The following is a 20,498-nucleotide window of genomic DNA, read 5'->3' on the forward strand; positions in this document are numbered from 1 at the left end:
TAATAATTCAAATACGATATAAAAATACAGAGCTGAAAATCTGAACATGAACAGTAAGGAGTTGGTGTTTTAAGTGTATATGTGGTCTTGTAATTACAATGAAAACAACATGAGATTCCTCTAGTTCAGACGAGAGTGTACATGCGCACATTTCATTGGTAGTGCTGCGCATGCGCACACTGTCCCCATGTGCACCGCGTGGACGAGCGAGTGACTTGCTGTAGCGGAACACTCTCAATGTGGCGAGCACGGGAGTGAACTTTATTTAGTGCAAGAAAAAAAATCAGAATGTTAGTGTTATTTGAAACAGCCGCTGGCTTTGCCATCTTCAAGGTAAGCGCATTTTTTATGTTGTTAAAGTTGATATCATGATGTTTTTGCAGAAGTAGCTATTCATAGTTTTTGGGTTTACTATTAGCTAGCAGTGCTATCGGAACCAAACCTTTTGGAAAGGCACAAGTTAAAACTTTTAAGTACTAAGTTCGTGAATGTACGTGCTGAACTTCTTGTAAATATGTATTTAACCAGATTTTTAAGTGAGGTCAGCAAGTTACGGGTCAGATTGTGGCCCAGCCACGTTGTGTCTTCTGGGCTGCTCATGAGAGCTCTTCTCTGCCTGTTCTTCGCGTTGGGACGGTTTTTAAATCAGTCAGTCGTAGAAAATATCATTTAGTGTTCAGAAATTTTTAAATAGTCGAGAAATGCTGTTTTACATAGACGAGCTGGTATTAAAGAAGCTCTGTATGTTACAGTGTTACTACTGGAACGAGGGTCCACATGGTAATCAGCAGCCATTATAAGATGGTAACTTTAGGATCTCTGTCATGAAAGATAGATTTAACGATCAGCTTTTTGTTTTGTGCAGGTCCTGGATGAACAGAAACTCCAGCAGGTGGACAGCCTGTGGAAGGAGTTTGAGACTCCAGAAAAAGCCAACAAAATGTGGGTTGTACTTTTCTGAATGTAATTTTTCAACTGTGTTTTGTCTCAGGAATGTCCATGATAAGAAATAATATTGTTTATTGCATAGCTACACATTTTAAGCATTCACCCTTTCACAGGAAACATATAATGGTGTTGTCCATCACTAGACAAGTCATTGGAATTAATAAAATGTCAATTTCTGGTGGATATTTTCTTTTTTGCTAGCATTAAGATAACACGATTACAAACAACTAGGAATCTCACAGCATTTCCCTGGTTGAAATGTGTGGGAAAGCTAAATTTTTTATTTTTTTTTTTACAAATCTTGGTAATCTGTCACTGTGTCCTAGTCTGTGAATAATTGTGTATTGTCAGTAACACTTTATTTGTTTGTTTGTTTGTTTTTTTCAGTGTAAAACTGAAGCACTTTGAGAAGTTCCAGGATACAACAGAAGCTCTTGCAGGTGCTGAATTGAAACATCAACACCTGTTATCCTTTATTTGTGCTTTATTAATGAATGTGAAGCATGAGGTCACCAAACAGTAATTCGTCACTACCACTGAGACCACAGATTTCACGTCATTTATCTGATTCTAAATATAAGATTTAAATGTAAAACAACATTAATATGTATATATTTTTAAAGTTTCTTTTCTTGTGTCCATATCAGCGGCCACGGCGATGGTGGAGGGGAAATTGGGGAAAAGTCTGAAAAAAGTTCTCAAGAAAGTTGTGGCCAAAGATGCTCATGAGCAGCTGGCCATCACTGATGCTAAACTAGGAGGAGTCATTAAGGTAAATGGTGGATTTTCTAAATATTGGGGGGGTATGTGAGTACAGGCCAGTGCAGTTTGCTATATGCATTTCATATTAGAGATATTTGCACTATGGAACCCTTCAAGCTGTGATGATGACGCCCATTGTGTCATGTTGCTGAAAAATCATGAGGCCTTTTTTTGTCACTACCTCATCTGAGCTTGTGTCTACCTCCTGAAGAATCATTTGGTAGTGGTTGATATATGGTTAAGCATCAGGGGCTGGTAATATGCAAATATTGTAGTTCAGTTCTAGGACTGTCATTATAATTCTCTGCTGTTTTTGCACTGTAAGTTGCTTGAGCTGAGACTCTTTGTCACCCTCCGCAGGAGAAGCTGAGCCTGAGCTGTGTCCACAGCCCTGCTGTAGCTGAGCTCATGAGAGGCATCAGAAACCAGATGGAGGGGCTTATCACAGGTCTTCCTGCCAGAGAGATCAGTGCCATGTCTCTCGGATTGGCCCACAGGTTAGTTTACAGTTAAACCGATAAATCTCAAGATTTACAAGATTTTTTTTCTCTTGTCAATGATTAATCTTGCTGACTGATTTCTCTTGAGGATACTAATCAGCATTCGTCACTACCACTGAGACTTCACATCCACATTACTCTCAACATTCATGGTTTTGCGCAGCGATTGACTGGTTTTCTTGTCATGTTTCCTCCCAGTCTTTCACGGTACAAGCTGAAGTTCAGCCCAGACAAGGTGGACACCATGATTGTTCAAGCCATTTGTAAGAAATATTTGTATTCATTTGTGCATTCTTGAGACCGTCTATAGATTGGAAGTGGCTTAAAAGGCTATATACCTGGTTCAGTGTCTTACTCTGCTGCCCGTCTGCAGCTCTGCTGGATGATCTGGATAAGGAGCTCAATAACTACATCATGCGCTGCAGGGAATGGTACGGCTGGCATTTCCCAGAGCTTGGCAAGATCATCACAGATAACCTGGCGTACTGCAAGAGTGTCCGCAAGATTGGTTAGTACACACATTTTATGAAGGTGTCTAGATCAGATCTGTAAGATGCTTTTCCCTTTTGTTGGAAAGAAAAACTTTTCAATTCAGTTTTCCTCCCAAAAAAGTAGGTCTAAAAGTCGCAGATTAAGTAGATATAAACCAGGTAGATCAACCAAAAATTAAAATTTACCTGACTTCAGACCATCCAATATGTAGATGGCTTTTTATTCATCAGAACAGATTTGGAGAACAGATTTAGCATCACATCACTTGTTCATCGATGGATGCTCTGCAGTGAATGGGTGCCGTCAGTCCAAACAGCTGTTATAAACATCACATTATTCCACAAGTAATCCATGTGACTGCAGTCCATCAGTTAATATCTTGTAAAGTAAAAAGCTTCAACATTTTCTAAATTATATTACAAAATGATAATAATAAAAATACCTCATCATTGAGACTTTAACTTAAGGCTGTAAATTGGCCTGAGTAAATGTTAAGTTTTTTTTTTTTGGCTGAACCATTTAAAATAAGATTAAATAAGTAATTAATGTTTTAGGATTTTTTTAATTCTTTTTTCTTTTTTTTTTTGTGGGAGGAAAATTTGAATAGTATGCACAAATGTTTTAAATGCAATGTTGAACTGTATATTTCTTCTTTCAAATGTCTAGGTGATCGCACCAATGTGGCATCGATGGAGTTGTCTGACATTCTGCCTGAGGACATTGAGGCAGAGGTTAAACTAGCTGCAGAGATCTCCATGGGAACAGAGGTGTCCGAGGAGGACATTGCCAACATCATGCACCTGTGTGACCAGGTGTGCTAAACATAAAAACACAAAGTTTAGTTTACATATTTCAGCACCTTGTTGCTTTTAATTGGTTTACATTAGTTTTAACAGTAGTTCCATTGTTTATTTTAATTCCCACCCTTTAAGGAAACTTATCACCTCTAGTGTATTTATGCAGTTTCTTTTCTCTTTCTCATTCTCTAGGTGATTGAAATTACAGAGTATCGCACACAGCTGTATGATTATCTGAAGAATCGTATGATGGCGATTGCTCCCAACCTGACAGTCATGGTGGGAGAACTAGTGGGAGCCCGTCTCATTTCACATGCGGGTGAGCATGATTTGGGGGAGGGTGGATAGGACAGGATTGTGATTTGGGATGAAACCTCAACCCAGTGTCTAATATAGAATTCTTTTTCCTTGTCCTGGGCTCTTCAGGATCTCTGCTGAACTTGGCCAAGCATCCTGCGTCCACTGTACAGATTCTCGGGGCAGAAAAAGCTCTGTTCCGCGCTCTGAAAACACGCCGGGATACACCCAAATACGGCCTTATCTATCACGCCTCTCTGGTGGGGCAAACCACAGCCAAGAATAAGGGTAAAATCTCCAGAATGCTGGCTGCTAAATCAGCCCTTGCCATCCGTTACGATGCGCTGGGAGAAGACACCAATGCGGAGATGGGAGTGGAAAACAGAGCCAAGCTGGAGGCGCGATTACGTTACCTGGAGGAGAAAGGGGTTAGTTGATATGGGGTACCTTTTATTCTGTAATCATGTATCGCAAGCAGTGATGAAGATGGCTTCATGTCACAGTCCTGAAAAAACCATGTGGGTCATTTAGTCACTATCTCTTCTGAGCTTGGTTTTGTCTGCTCTTTATATGCAGTTGTTGTATACAGAACTTCTTTCAGAGGAAAGCATGCTAAAGTAAAGCAACACTTCTGTGCATCTGCATTTGCAGTCAGAATGATAAATAGTTTTGTCTCTTTTCTGTCCTAGATCAGACGCATCAGCGGGTCAGGAAAAGCTCTGGCAAGGGCTGATAAATATCAACACAAGAGGTGAGTGTTTCTTCATCCACGCTGTTTAGATCTTCACAACAACACTTGACTAACTATCATTAGGGTTTTGGGACATGAGATTTTTTTTTTTTTTTGATGAAAGAAATTAGCTTTTATTTCGCAAGGATGCATTAAATTAATCAAAGGTCATATTAATAAAGTTCCAATTTTTTTTTTTTTTTTCTTGATCATCTCAGTTAGCATATTGTGCGTTATGAATGTAACACTGTGATTTCACTTTTGGCTGCTACCGAAATTTGTTACAGAAATACTTAATATTTTAATATTATTTACATAATATTTTTAACTTTACATCTAAAGTTTATATTCATGAAATATGCTATTCATTGACTTTCTGCCTGTAAGATCTGTTACTGATACAGGAAAATTTTATTGCAATTATTTAAATAACTTTGAATAACTTGCCAAACTTGAATTGTGACAGTCTTAGATTTTCATTTGTTCTTTTTACTTCCTACAAGTGATGTAAAGGTATACGACCCATCTGGAGACTCCACACTCCCCACTGTGTCAAAGAAGAGGAAGATTGAAGAGGTAGATGAGGGCGAGGAGGAAGAGAAGCCAGTAGAGGCTAAAGCAAAGAAAGTAAAGAGGGAAGCCCCCACAGAAGGTAAACATCCATACAGCATAACACTATGGCTTAACTGGTTTTGCAGACGCACATTCAATACAGATGAACATTAAATATTAATCACAGAAGGAGCAGAAACAGAGACGCCAAAGAAGAAGAAGAAAAAGGAGAAGAAAGCGGAGGAGGAATCCAAACAAGAAGAGGAGGAGAGAGCCATCAGCCCAGCAGAGAAGGTGAGAGGGGTGGAAAGATAAATTAATCTCTGGTTGATGATGCATTTAATTCTGGAGTCATTAATATGCTGACATGGAACCATTCTTTAAAGGGATAGTTCACCCAAAAAAATGAAAATTACCCCATGATTTACTCATCCTAGGTGTATATGACTTTCTTCTTTCAGACAAATCCAATCGGAGTTATATTAAAAATGTCCTGGCTCTTCCAAGCTTTATAATGGCAGTGAATGGGTGTTTTTTATCAATAGTCCAAAAGAAGTCCAATAAAGTGCATCCATCCATCATAAAAAGGCCTCCTGAAGCGAATCGATGTGTTTTTGTTAGAAAAACAAACATTTTTAAAACTTTATAAACCGTAATGTCTCCCCATGTTCACAATAGAAGTGACGAACACAGAAGCACAGAGGAAAGAGCAAAACACCAGTCATGAATTAGAAGTACAAAATGAGGATTTGTAAAGAAAAATGTCAGAGGATTTCAATATAAGCTGAGAGGAGACAGGTTTTCCTTTGCTAAACCAAGGAAACTTTGCTCCTTTACACAAAACTTCATATTTTCACTGAACCTTGCGCTATGTCTGCGTCATCCGCTGGATGCCACTCTCTCGTGTAACACGTGTATGACAGTTAGCTGAAGCTAGAGATTATAAAGTTTTAATATGGGGACACTCTTTCTGATGGATGGGCTTTATTGAATTTCTTTTGGACTATTGATAAATAACACCCATTCACTGCCATTATAAAGCTTGGAAAATCCAGGACTTTTTTTTTTTTCTCTGATTGGATTTGTCTGCAAGAAGAAAGTCATATAAACCAAGGATGCCTTGAGGATGAGTAAATAATGGGTAATTTTCCTTTTTGGGTGGACTATCCCTTTAAGTCCAGCTTATCTAGGGACCAGATTTTACATTGAAACACTTCTTTGAACACTTATCGGTATATGATGTGTTAGAAGTATGTCTTGCAATTTCTACATGTTACTACTCATGCTTTATAGACGACAAAAAAGAAAAAGAAGGAAAAGAAACGAGCGTCTGAGGAGGAGCCAAAGGAAGAGGCGGAAGAAGCGCCAGTCAGTCCAGCAGAAGAGGTGAGGACCATGATGCCAAACACAATCATATTTTGTTTTATAAATCCTAACATTTTTCTGTTTTTGTTTTACAGACAACAGAAAAGAAAAAGAAAAAGAAGAAAAAGGTTAAAGAGGACGAATAGATGAATTGGACTTCTTTTTTTTTTTTTTTTCATGAACTTTGTTGTATATAAAATGACATTTTTATGGGTTTTTTTGACATCATATGATGGTCACATCCACTTTTTGTGTGTCTGGCCCAGCTCACAACAAACCGTTCCAGTCGACTGTTGTCATTTTTTAAAAAATATATATATTTTAATTATAGGACATTTTTCTCTCCATATTGCTTTAATTGCTAGAGAAAAGTCCATACGATTTATATAATTTGATGCTTCTCCTGTTTGAGTTGTACTGGATCATACAGTTTAATTATTCTTTTTTTAAGTGAATGTTTCCATTTTAAAGTGAGTGAGTGGGATCACATTAGAAATATCTGTGATGAGAATGTTTTTTGATGTAAAACTGGGTCATTTGTGTCTCAGGATTATTAAATACTGTATGTTTCTAGCATGTGGGCTCATTTTTTGTGTTGTCCTTTTTCATGGTTAGTGCATTATTCAAAGTGTAACATTGAGTTGTAGTTTAGAAAAATATTGTCCGTTGAACTTCAGCCACAGGGCTGCTGGCCCAAATCTGTAGTGCTGCACTTGACCCGTTTTAATTAAAATATTTTAGATTTAAATCCAAAGCACTTTGTTCCAGATGATCTTAATCCCAGAGAGGAAATAAAATGCTGCTTACAAATTTAGTGGAGATTAAACTCTGGACCGTGAGGACATTTAGCCAAACCTTAGGATGGAGTACTTCATGTTTTATTTGTGTGTGTGTGTTTTACATTCCTCTCTGGTTCCTCCTCTATCCTTGTTCCAGTAAGATCAGGCCGAGTCAAGAAACTTGGCCAAAATACTGCATAAATTTAGCAAGCCATCAGTATGTTCTAGGTCTAATGAGCAGAAGATAGAGCAGCTATTTTGATTATCTCTCTAACATGAGAGGAAGTGACAGAATCTGGAAATCTCTGAGCCAAGCTACAGTAAATCACTTCTTAAGGAGAAAGCAGATAATTTTTAATATTTGTAAGCAAAAAGGAATAGAACTTAATAATCAGTTTGCATTTAAGTGTGAAATGCAAAAATGTTACACCACGTTCAGTTTGTTTTTCACCAGCAAATTCAATGGATTTTCCATTTTTTTACTCCAAAACCTACAAAATGTTTTAAATGTAAGTAGAAAATTGTATGTTTGTTATAAAAATGGCTGTGGAATTAAGAGTTATTATGAATTAGTTATTATAGATGTATTAATTTACATCCACATAGTAGTCAGATTTTTTTTTTTTAAATGGAGTGAATGAAAGAAATTATTTTTTTATGTTTTGTCTTATTTTTACATCTAAAATCAAGATAATTTTCTTTAAAAACAACTTAAATAGGTGCTAATATTGTGTCAGCTTGTTAATAAAAAAAAAAAAAAATCAATCCTAACCGGTATCCTTATTTTGACAAGTTTATCCCATACATCCCAGAATTTCCTCAATTACAGTATTATTATCATTAAAACCAGATCCATTCATCTCCAGCTTAACGTTACTTGGTGAGAACACTCCTTAAATGGTGAGAATGAGTTGTGGTGGCAGAAATTCTAACGCAGCAAACATTTGCCCTTGTTCTCTGACTCCATAACCCTTGCCTTAGTGCAGTTCTCTCTGGTCCATTTTGGCTATTAACATGAGAAAATGGTTTTATCAGGAACTTAGACAGATTTACGGAGTTGGCCTTGACCATTTCTTATGGATGGGAGCCCTTGTTTTGCAAAGCTCTGGATATGAATAATTGAGAATGGTCATGTTGCTCTCTACACAAACACAACACAAATTTAGCCACGTTTATGTTGGTTGAACCACTGTCTTTCTAGAAAGAGCGTTTATTTTGTAAAATAACTGATGCAAGTAGCAAAGTATAATACAAGTCAAATAAAAAATCTAGATTTAGAGTGCTGAAAAATTAGTTCCATGGTCTTTTACATCAATGAGAAGTCAGACTTTGGCTTTATTAAATAATATAGATGACATAGGTGATGATCTTTGACCTTTAGCATTATGCTTTGACCTTGCTTATTAGTATGACATTCAAGGTGAGCAGCAAAGAAATTGATTGATAAAATGGGATTAAATAAAGGATATTTGTGTTATTTAATATTTAATTATTTCACACTTGCGTCATATTCTGAGTTTCCTTTATTCATTTTAAGGAATACTGATTCTGTTTTTGTGTGAGTGAGATGAGTAAGTGCACGTTCACATTTGGTCTAACTACAGTAAGCATCATGTTTACATTAATTTATCTCAAAATGAAGATAGGAGAGCTGTCAGTCAATAAATGGGGAAAAAAGTAACTTGCATCATTATTTGAAAAAGTAACATATTTTCTTGTGAATTAAAATAATGCTTTAGCCCAATTCAGCCAAGTGTGTGAAATCTATTGACTAGAAGTGTGCATTGCAAGAATTTAGACTATATCACAAATTGTCATGCTCATCAGAAAAACAAAGCAAAAAAACTGCAAAAGTACATCATAGAGTCATATAAATCTCACAGACGTGTGTTTGGTTGAAAGTTAATTAAACAATGCAAAATATGGCAGCACAGTTCCAAGCAAATACTGTAAAGAACACTGTCACTTTTGGCAGGGGAAATATTAGTTTTTTACTGCCTCTTATAATTTGTAATGATATGGGATTTGTGCAGTTAAATAAATAAGAAAAGCTGTGTTTTTAGTGTGGATCTGCTAAGCTACCCATGATTGAGAGGACATGGGGGTTCTCCACTCATGTGTGGTTGCCAAGTGTTCCTTATGATAATCCTCCCTTCCCACTAATCAAGACATTCATTTTATTACTATCAAGTACAAAACAAGCACATTAAACCCAAATACTCAAGATTCGGCCAGTAGAGATAAAGTGACCTGTTAATTTAGTTATTCTCTAAATGGGTAAGAACATAAACAAATATTCTAGATTAAAAGGTATCTATTCTAGAATGTATTCAAGTAGGTCAAAAATTCAACATATTTTAATATATGTCATTTAAAAAAAAGTTAGGTTTTTTTTACATGCATGTTCACTTGAAATACCATCCTTTCTTTTTACTAAACCATTTTTAAATAGTAACATTAATTACCAAAAAAAAAAAAAAAAAAAAAAAAAAGCTGCAGTCCGTAACTTTTTGCGCTCTAGCGGTCAATAAACAGAACTGTGTGCGTCTTGCCGAAGAACACACAATTTTGAACACAAAAAAGTTACGGAATGCAGCTTTAATTACAGAATTTATGGAATGCAAATGAATAGACAACTTTATGTGACAATATATTTAAAAAAGTGAATGCTCTGTGTTTTTGACTCGCATGGTTAAAAACCACAGATTAATATTCTATTGACTGTCTCTGTGTCATGATGTCTATAACCACAGCCAATATTTTCTCTCATAACCGACTACAGTATAAATGTGGAATGGTATATAAACACAATTATATACTAGTGTTTCATCAAAATAAATGAAAAATTATGTGGAAATATCTAGTATTTGTATGTTCAAGACATAACTAAACAAGGAATCATATTTACAAAAAAAGTGCTCAGATCAATTTCTAACATGCATCAGTGTTATCCAACTATTACTGAGTATCTGAAATGTCTTCTCAGTCCATTAGTCTGCTTTCACCTCAGGCAGACAAGATGCCTCCCGACTGATCTGTGCTCCTGTCAGTCGCTCTCCTATGTTCCCACAGTACAGAAGAGAACGCATGGGCCATTTCTGCGAAAGAAGACACACAAGTCCATCACTTTAATCTTTCTCCAGTTATATACTAAATACACAAGATACTGAATCCCTTAAAAAACCTAGAAAAATGGTACAATAATGTACATTTTTAAATAGATAGAACTATAAATCAATATTTAACATGTTATCATATTGACCTAATATTAACAAGCATTCACCTTCACAGGATGCAGGTACTCTGCTCTTTGCAGGACTGTATGGTCACCCAACATCCCACCCTGGTCCAGGGTTTCGGTCAGGTGGGCGATATAGTTGGTGGCCAGTACCAGGACGTCCAGCTTGGAGAGTTTTGTATCGGGAGGGACGGAGGGTAAAGCAGCCTGCAGGCTGTGGAAGGCTTGTCTAAGGTTCCGAACACGACTCCTCTCTCTCGCTGCATTCTCAGGAGAGTTTTGGGTCTTACATGCCCTGGATGGAGTTATCGGTCCAGACCTTACCTGAGAAGTCAGTCAAAAGGGAATGAGGGAATACTTCTTATGTCTTGTGAGTCTTTAAAGGTGGTTCCCAATTTATATAATGTATCTTTAATTACTAGTAGTATCAAACTACTAGTGCTTCCTTACCCAAGAAAGTATTGTAGTATAAGGTAGCTACATGGGTTAGGTTCAGGATCAGGGTTAGTACCTAGTTATTATAAAGTTATTGTAATTGCTATAATAAGTACATGGTATGTACATAAAGAAAATGTTAAATAAATGCTATCCAAAAAAGAATAATTGTTAGGTACGATGTATTTATTGTGTTCATGTGGGAATGCAAAACACTTTTGCTGCTACTGATGTTGAGTACGGGTAGTTTAAGGACAGGTTTAGCGGTATGGGTAAGTTTAAGGGTGGTAATGGGGTCAACAGTGTAATTACAGATGCATTTACTTTAATTACAGCCGTAATTATTTGAATGTATTTTTAAAATATAATGTAAATACCTTTGTCTACACAATAATTGCATTGTACACTTTGAAAAATGTTCTATCAAAGTAAATCATTTACTTTTTGTTTTGAATTAGTCTACTTAGTTGAAATTAGTTTTTCTACTTCATTTATTTTACTTGGTGTTTCTTTGTAATGTTTGTGTGAAATTAAGCAATTTCTAAGACAAAATTGCTTCTACACATTTTTAATGTATCAAATGATTAATTTCAACATTAGTATTTAAATATAATCTAAAGTGGGTTTAAAAATCTGTTATGGACAGCTGATGAAAACAATCCATGATTTTTCATTGTAATACATACTTTTCATTATATATGATATTATCAGCAAAGAAGTGAAAAGTAAAAATTAAATATTTATATTACAATTTTCATATAGTTTTAGAAATAAAATTGGAACTAATTTGTGAAAAGCCATGATATTCACTTTTGATGCGCATATTGATACACAATAAAACCCAACTCATGATGTCTTATTTCTCTTCGTAATCACCGTTTTAAATCCTTTTGAGCGCAAGCCACTTCATCCACTTCTTCCTTCACTCACCCAGTTCTTTGGCTCTCGATGCGTTCCCTGTTTCATGCATGGTTGTGTCCATCTCTGTGTCCGCACACTCTTTCTTCCCATCTCTCTCCTCTCCTGTGCCACATCCTCTTCCAGCGCTCGCTCTGCCATGAGAACCACTGGCCAGACCACTGAAACAGTGTGTAAATGACAGCATTTGAGCGTTTCCTTCGAAATGCTTGAAGGGGTTCGGCCCTCTCCTCCACCCAAAGGCCCAATGTCCACCCCGCTCAGCTCCATCCCCTCCCTTATCTGGTGAGGTAATGTGGGGATCTTTAAGCGGTACGTTATCTCTCAAACTGCCTCCCACGGGTGCTCACTGCCAAGGGAGCGGACTCAGGAGAGTTGCATGGTGTCCCCAGACAGGTCGGCAACATCGGAGAGTCTTGGGAAAAACAGAGAGGCCTTTTTGCAGCTGCAGACCCACACCAGACACAACCTTGACCCCTCGGCCTGCTGGGACGACGTGACCTAAACAATGCAAAGTTACTATGTCGGCTGTCAGCTTGATGGGTGTTGATCAGACTGCTTGGGACGTGTTTGTCAAGGATGTCTGGATAAAAAGATGTGGTGTTGTGCGTAAACATGAAATATTGCTGTTCGTTCAGAACTGTGGTGTATACAAGAGCACAACAACAGTAAGTAGAAGGACATGGCTTTTTAAAAAGACAAAGTATGAAATACATATCACATCTGCTGTTTAACTGCCACTGGCTGTCATCACATATTTGAAAAGAACGCAGGAACATGGAACAAAGTTCCTCTGTACTTGCACAATTTATTGAACTATGGATTCAGAGTTTCTAGAAGTAAAAAAAAAAATTGTTTTGTCTAGTCTGTGTTATAATATAAAAAATACTAAAATACTATTTCCCAAGAGAAAACATTATTGATCAGCGGTTGTTCTTTCAAAGCTCGAGATATATACAGACATTTTTACATATAAAGGTATTCATATTGTGATATTATTTTCTTCTGTAGAGAAAATAACAATAGAATTGAATAAGAAAAAACTGTTAACATATAGTCAGAGCATGAGGCAAACCATGGCAGAGCATGCCCAGGTTGCATTTCATCCAAAAATCTAAAGAAAATATATTTTGCTCACAGAAAAGTATATTTTAGAACCATATTATATAAACATAAACTCTTCTGTCAAAAAAATAAATAAATAAATAAAAACAAAGCCAAAGCACTAAGCTTTGGTCTTAACATTGAAATAATAGTTTTAACCTGAACATCCGAGGACTTAACTATACTTAATGTTTAGTGCCTCATGTAATCACTCAATGAGTGTTTCAACCGTGGAAAGACAGCAGCTTGAAAACTCTGACACATAAATACATTCAGTGTCCATAAACTATCAAGAAAAATATATCCTATAATAAAATTACATTTATTATATTTTTACTTGTATAATTACTTTTTTATAATAATTTATAAAAATGTATATTATTATAAAGTTATAATAAAAATTGTCTAATATGAACTTGTATACAAATGTGTTGTTACTTTTAACCTTAACAATAGGGCTCCCTGTTTAGTTAAGAGAAACTAAGAGAATAAAAAATAACATACTTAATCGCAAGCTTGTTAATTATTCCTAAATAATTCTCACTCCAGGGTGAACTCAAAAGTTGGAAGCCCTGTTTGAAGTACGCTGAAGTTTCCTGAACAACATTTACAAAATTCACTGTATAAGTTAATTCATGTTAGACCATTTGCTTCAACCGCTGGTTAATCAGATGATAGAAATAAGAACAATAAGTTCCAATCGACAACAATGTGAAGTTATGGTAGGATGTATAGCTAATGTGGGGTAATGTGAAGTAATCAGTAATTGTAGGATTAATTCAAGGTTTTTATGTCAGGTTGGAGCTATACACTGAATTTCGGTCATGGTCTATGGACCCCCTGAATTAGTCAGCCACTCTAAAGTTCAGACTCAGTGTGATACATGGTTAAGATCTCTTTTGTAACTCTACACATTTTTTTTTTTTTGACACTAGATTTTTTTTTTCCAGGAAAATATCTGAGATGCATGGGAGAACAGTAAAATGTTTCCATTGTGCAGCATCTCGTGTTATTTTATATGGATTCAGCGTGGATCTCAAATCAGACATGAACAGTTGCAAGCGCGCTTGTCGACCATCGATGGCTCTGTGATCGACTCTCATGTCTTCCACCCGCAGTCCCGCACGCTTTGGAGAACCACGTGGTGGCTAAGTGTCTACAGTGAAGTTCGTCACGGAATTGATGTGTTTTCTAAATCGTTACAGTCTAACAAGATAAAATGTCGCAGGTACAGGCCCGGTTCTTCACCGAAAACAAAAAGTGAGTATATTTGGTGTGAATATTACAAATAGCTCAAACGTTTAGCTTAGCTAGATAAGATTTTTGCTTGGTAGAACGTTACTCATAGTGCTGTTGACATACAGTGACAATTCCTCTTTATAAACTGTGCTCAGAATTATCTGTTGAACAGTGAAATCGACGTGGGCTGTGTTTGTACGAGATGTAAGATGTTGTCCTCTTTTCTGCAGGTATCTGATAGATGATGTTCCCTTCTCCATCCCTGCTGCCTCGGAGGTGGCGGATCTCAGTGGAGTCATCAACAAGCTGCTGGAAGCCAAGAATGGTCAGCTAGTTTATTTGAATCAACTGTTTTCACATTGTTATGCTGCAGGACCTCCTAAAAATCATTTTCCAAAAACTGTGGGATCTATTAATAAGACGCTCACCGATTTAAGAATCATGGACTGTAATACAGAAACTTCCTGTCATAATTATTGAAAATTTCAAAAAGTGAAATAGAAGGATTCTGTAATACAGCCCCTGACTGTTAGAGTGGCAGTGCTTGGTTATATTTTCCTTGTATTTTTCTTAGATTAGATTCACTTCACTCGTGTCTTTTTACAGATGGACACAAACATGTTGAGTTTGATTTCCTGGTTCGAGGTCAGTTTCTCCGCACTTCACTGGCCAATCACATGGAGAGCGAGAACATCTCAACGGTATGGCAGTGCACACATATATACAGTCTTTTCACTGACCCTGTGATGCATAGTTTGTGCACAAAAATGACAAGCTCAAATCATATTGCTTGACCAGAAAGTATAATTTCATTCAAACTATTTGAGACTGAATTTAAATGGATAGTTAAACCAAAAATTACAATTCTGTCATCATTTAGTCACTCTCATATTATTAAAACATACTAGACTTTTAATCAATTAATTAATTTATTTATTACCAAAAAAAAAACTGTCTCTTCATCAAAAATCCTGAAAAAATATGTAAAAAGGATATAAAATATTAAGCAGGACAGCCGTTTTCAATAATAATTTTAATATTTCTTGATCTTCAAATCGCATATTACTAGAGTGGTTTCAGTATGATCATGTGATGACTGAATAAATGACATTTTATAATGTATTACAACAGAAAACAGTTATTTTAGATTGTAGTATTACTGTTTTAATGTTCGCTCATCATTTTTATCTATCCATTGAAAGTACATGCAAACTAAATCTTCAAAAGTAAAAACGAAAAATGACACCGTAAAAGTAATCAATATGAATTGGTGTAATTGTTTAGCCTTTTTCAAGCTGTTTAAACTGCTATGAAAACTTGCAAAAATATATTAGCAGTTTGATTACATGCTCATTTGTGTGTGTGTGTGTGTGTGTGTGTGTGTGTGTGTGTTAACAGGAAGAAGTGGTGGAAATAGAGTACGTTGAGAAGTTCACAGCCCCACAGCCGGAGGAGTGCATCATGCATGATGACTGGATCAGTTCGGTGGAGGCAGATTCTGAATGGTGCGCTTCATGCAGAGCCAAAATTTGATTTGCTTAGACAGAATTGTGGCTGATCTATTAAACTCGCTCCTCTTCCCGAATCCCAGGATCCTCACAGGCTCTTATGATAAGACTGCACGGATTTGGTCTATGGAAGGGAAGGCTGTGATGACTGTGGCTGGACACACTGATGTTGTGAAGGATGTAGCCTGGGTGAAGAGAGGTGAGAATCTTCAAACTGGCTCATTAGTGCATTTATTTGATAGGTTCCCAGTATGAGATGCATAACATGTATTTAAATGTATGAATCTGAGAGTTAATGATGCATGAGGTTTCTGTCAGTTCTACCTGTGTTTGATGCTTCTGTGCCTCCTAGATGGTCTGAGCTCTCTGCTCCTGAGCGCATCTCTGGATCAAACAATCATGTTGTGGGAGTGGAATTCCGAACGGAATGAAGTGAAGGCCCGGCACTGTTGCCGTGGACACGCTGGGAGTGTTGACACAGTTGCCGTCGACCCCACCAGGACGAAGGTTTGTGTGTGTTTGCTAATTTTGTTTGCCTTTGCTGTATTATGTACTGGTACTCCCTTTTTTTTTTTGAAAGAAATTAATATTCAGCAAGGATGCATTATTAACAAAGCTATACAAAATTTATTACAAAATATTTATTTTTCAAATAAATGCAGTTTATTTAAACTTTCAATCAATTTAAGACTCCTGACAAAAAATGTATAACTATTACCACAGAAATATTAAGCATCAACTGTTTTCAAGATTCATACTAATGAGAAATGTTTCTTGAGCACAAAATTATAATTATTATAAGCATATTATAATCATTTCTGAAGGATTATGTGACTGAAGAGTAATGGCTGCATTGCCATCACAGGAAGAAATTACATTTTAAAATATGTTTAATAAAATAGTTATTTTAAAATGGAATAATATTTTCACTGTATTTTTGATTAAATAAATGCAGCCTTGGTGAGCATAAGACACTTCTTTAAGAAACATTCAAAAAATTCTTACCAACACAAAACTTTTGAACAGTAGTGCATACATTTTATAATAATATTAACCAAAATTTGATTTACTCTACATATGTGTGTATCATGTTTTGTTTTCTCTTCAGTTTTGCAGTGGCTCATGGGACAAAATGCTTAAGATATGGTCAGCAGGTATGTTTTCTTGGGAACATGCATTCTGTGAGATATTTAATTCAAAAAGACAAGATAAATATCTAAGTTCAAAAAAGATAATACATAAAAAAAAAAAAACCTTACTCGTATTGTTGTTGTCCTCAGTGCCAACAGTGGAAGAGGATGAGATGGAGGAACCCAACAGGCCACGCAAAAAACAGAAAACAGAACAGATGGGGCTCACACGGGTTAGTGTCTGCGCATTCTGGTTATTAATTAATGCTTTACAGTTTTATAAATGCTTGTTATTCTGCTTTAGACTCCCCTCATGACTTTCTCTGGTCATAATGAGGCAGTGTCCTCTGTGCTCTGGGTGGATGCTGAGGAGCTGTGCAGTGCATCATGGGATCACACCATACGTCTATGGGATGCAGAGACTGGCGGGCAGAAGAGTACGCTTGTGAGTGACAACTGTTCGATCCTTTTGTTTTTTTATTTGAAAGTGATCGTAATTATGTTTTTGCTTTTCTTATAAACTTTCTTAAAAAATAACCTTGACCCTTTTAACACTTGTCTTCTCTGTTTTTTTTCCTATTCTTTTGACATGTTTTATTTGTATTTTTAAAAAAGATCCTCTAACACTAGCGTTCCCTCTTCTTCTTTTTATTCTATCTACTTGTTTTTCTTTTTATTTATTATTTAAAAAAAAACTTGCTTTGTGTACCGTGTTAGGCTAAGACTTGTCACAGCACTTACATATTATTGCCCTTTTGTTGGTTTTATTTTTTTTCAATGTGCTCATATTAAGTCGCTTTGCATAAATGCATCTGCTAAATTAATTATTGTAAATGTAAAACATAACAATACAATTTTTTGTTCTCTAGTGCCTGTATTACATAGATATGGACAGGAGAGCACAAAATGTTAGTTATATAAAGTTTATAAATTGCTATTTGTAAAATAATGATAATACATGCTAATGTTTGTAAATAAAAATGTATAAAAAATAATGAAGTTATGTATTTTATAAATTATGCATTATTAATTATTATTTATAAATAGCAGTTTATACTTATTCTTTACCTATAAATATGTTTTTAAAAAGCTTATTCATAATCAATGTAATAATAATAATAATTTTTATTATTATTTTTATTTATAATTATGATGGATGAGGGATTCTGGAAAAGTGAAGTGTTTAATTTTGCACCACTTGTGTCACCAAGCATAAAATAACGTCTGTTTTCAGACATGTTTCCCAAACAGACAAACAGAAATTGGTCTGTTGGGCTGATCAGGATGCTCAAAGATACAGCAATATGTTTAAAGCACCACCATGGTTTCAGTTTACTACTACTAGTCTCTGCATATTAAGTTGGGTCAGGAGAAGGTATTTTAAGAAATAAATATATACACGTTACATTAAAGGACTGTTGGATTTACAGACTGATGTTCTTGTATTGCAGACGGGGAATAAGGTCTTCAGCTGTGTCTCATACTCTCCACTGTGTCGCCGTCTGGCCTCGGGCAGCACTGACAGACATGTGCGTCTATGGGACCCAAGATCTAAAGGTGACTATCAGAGATCCCTTATAATGATGCCCTCTCCCCTTTACAGTTATTTTAATTGCTCATATCTCTGTTTTTTCCAGATGGCTCTCTAGTCCTTCTGTCTCTGACATCCCATAACGGTTGGGTGACAGCGGTCAGGTGGTCTCCATCGCACGAGCATCAGCTTGTGTCAGGATCTCTAGATAATGTGGTCAAACTGTGGGACACGAGGAGGTGTGTGACTTACAGATACATTATAACCCAAAACCATCCTGTTCCCACATATCTGTCCCTAACAGTCCTGGTTTCTTCTTTACAGCTGTAAAGCTCCACTCTATGATCTTGCTGCCCATGAAGACAAAGTTCTGTGCGTTGACTGGACAGAGAATGGGGTACGACAAACCATCCAAATATTTGTTTTATTAGCACTGTTAAACACCCCAAGAAATCACATGGGTTGTTCACACCACATACTCTGTGTGATAAACATTTTATTTTGAACTAGATAGTAAAGTTTGTAGACAAACTTTGACGTTGGCTTGGAAAAGCCTAGCCTGAAAGTTTAAAATAGTTCCAAAAATGTGAAAAATATTGAATGATAGCATGATTTATCACACTGCTAACATGTTTTATCTCATAGGTAGCATGATTTATCACACTGGTAGCATGGCAGGTTGCTATCATGTTTCTAGCATGATTTAACACTGCTGCCATGTTTTAGCACCTTGCTAATATGAAACAAATTAATGTTTGTGTGAACAGGCTTTTAGTTTACATCTGTTAGCATTAAAGCTATCAAAGTGCTAGCATGCTTAGACCTTTTTGTTTTGTATTTTGGAAATAAAAACAGTATTGATGACTGAAGTCAGTCAGTCTAGAATGGCAATGTCTCTTCTCCATAAAATATGAATAGCGCTTGCTTCTGACTATCAATCTCTATAGTCACAATAAATGAGTTGTTGGTTTGCACGACTAACAATTGTTTATGGTGAAATGCTCATTTTGAAAGTGTTTAATTATCCGTAGTACACCGCACTGGTTCTCAACCAGGGGCCCTCAACAAATTACCAAGTCAGAAAACTGTTAACATTTACTCATACTAACAATTTTAATTAAAATGGTTAAAACCCCTAATTATAAAGATGTATAACAGATCTAACATTAAACATATTTTGAGTTTGTTTTTATTACAACCAGAGGTACTTATCAGCTTAGATATGACAGCCTTCAAATATTGTCTTGGAAAAAGAGGGTCAAAAAGTTTGTCCTCTACCTGTTTCAAAAGAAACTGCATTAACATGAGAAAGAAAGCTGTATTTTAAACCATTTCATGTCTTTAACAGTGAGTTAACTTGGAGTATATTTTTATGTGGATTTATCCATTTCTTTTCTCTGTCTGCTTTTCTTTCTAGTTGATTTTGAGTGGAGGAGCAGATAACAAACTCTACACATACAGATACTCGACATACGTCTCGGATGCAGGGGCATAGATTACTCTTCTCTGTCGCCGGTTGTCTTTTTACCTCAAGATCATCATGGGAACAAAAGAAACATCAACTTTGACTTCATAACCCACAGAAATCTTACTTACAAAATAAATATTTGCCTTGCAAGAGACAAACACGTAGTTCATGAACACATTTCTGTGTAAATCATGTTTAAAACTATTCTTATGTAAACTGTCACATTCAATTCAGTGGGATGCTCTACATGAGAATGGTTTAAAGAATCATTTGCACTAATTTGATGAGCTTCTGTTCAAAGAATTAGGCTTTTTGACTCATCCAGCCTCATTCAATTAAATGTGAAAGTTTACATAATGGGTTTAGCAGTGATTTACACACAAATTAATATGTTTTCATCATGTCTTATGAGTGAGGCACATGGTCTTATGTTTTTGTTTGCATTTATATTCAGTGTTAAATTCTGTGATGCTCAATACAGCGTCCGAAACCAGTCATGTGTCAGGTTTTATGCCTTTTCATTCATAACAAATATTAAATGATATATTTGTTGGTTAGCTGTGTGGTAAATTGGTAAACTGAAGTATTCTGTAGTTTTAATACACATAATGCCCTGTCATTCAATATTACACTTTTCCAAATTATGCTGATCTTTGGACTGTATTGAAGTGAAATAAATTCTAAATTACAGTTAAAATGGTGACA

General features: G+C 36.0%; 3 protein-coding genes and 1 non-coding gene across 4 annotated transcripts; 3 read left to right on the forward strand and 1 right to left on the reverse strand.

Moving 5' to 3' along the window:
• The first annotated feature begins 171 nt into the window (after positions 1–171).
• nop58 (NOP58 ribonucleoprotein homolog (yeast)) lies at positions 172–7,019 on the forward strand. The gene is made up of 15 exons (XM_059560816.1): positions 172–333; positions 866–942; positions 1,336–1,388; positions 1,596–1,720; positions 2,071–2,207; positions 2,409–2,473; positions 2,584–2,718; positions 3,369–3,514; positions 3,692–3,818; positions 3,926–4,224; positions 4,486–4,547; positions 5,030–5,178; positions 5,266–5,372; positions 6,372–6,464; positions 6,539–7,019. The coding sequence occupies exons 1-15, from the start codon at positions 289–291 to the stop codon at positions 6,587–6,589; spliced, it is 1,671 nt and encodes a 556-aa protein (XP_059416799.1). The 5' UTR covers positions 172–288; the 3' UTR covers positions 6,590–7,019.
• On the forward strand, positions 1,822–1,907 carry LOC132152325 (small nucleolar RNA SNORD11B). The gene has a single exon (XR_009436490.1). It is a non-coding gene; the product is annotated as a small nucleolar RNA SNORD11B (small nucleolar RNA).
• A 1,976-nt stretch (positions 7,020–8,995) lies between the features above and the next one.
• On the reverse strand, positions 8,996–12,098 carry LOC132151365 (transcription factor 24-like). The gene is made up of 3 exons (XM_059559471.1): positions 11,826–12,098; positions 10,506–10,784; positions 8,996–10,320 (listed from the first exon to the last, which is right to left on the reverse strand). The coding sequence occupies exons 1-3, from the start codon at positions 12,081–12,083 to the stop codon at positions 10,213–10,215; spliced, it is 645 nt and encodes a 214-aa protein (XP_059415454.1). The 5' UTR covers positions 12,084–12,098; the 3' UTR covers positions 8,996–10,212.
• A 1,916-nt stretch (positions 12,099–14,014) lies between these two features.
• On the forward strand, positions 14,015–20,490 carry LOC132152110 (ribosome biogenesis protein wdr12). The gene is made up of 13 exons (XM_059560818.1): positions 14,015–14,177; positions 14,387–14,481; positions 14,763–14,857; positions 15,555–15,661; positions 15,748–15,863; positions 16,017–16,171; positions 16,773–16,818; positions 16,945–17,027; positions 17,099–17,239; positions 18,246–18,351; positions 18,432–18,564; positions 18,650–18,722; positions 19,743–20,490. The coding sequence occupies exons 1-13, from the start codon at positions 14,137–14,139 to the stop codon at positions 19,818–19,820; spliced, it is 1,269 nt and encodes a 422-aa protein (XP_059416801.1). The 5' UTR covers positions 14,015–14,136; the 3' UTR covers positions 19,821–20,490.
• The last annotated feature ends 8 nt before the right edge of the window (positions 20,491–20,498 follow it).

Source organism: Carassius carassius, chromosome 10, assembly GCF_963082965.1.
Source record: "Carassius carassius chromosome 10, fCarCar2.1, whole genome shotgun sequence".
Classification (NCBI taxonomy): Eukaryota; Metazoa; Chordata; class Actinopteri; order Cypriniformes; family Cyprinidae; genus Carassius; species Carassius carassius.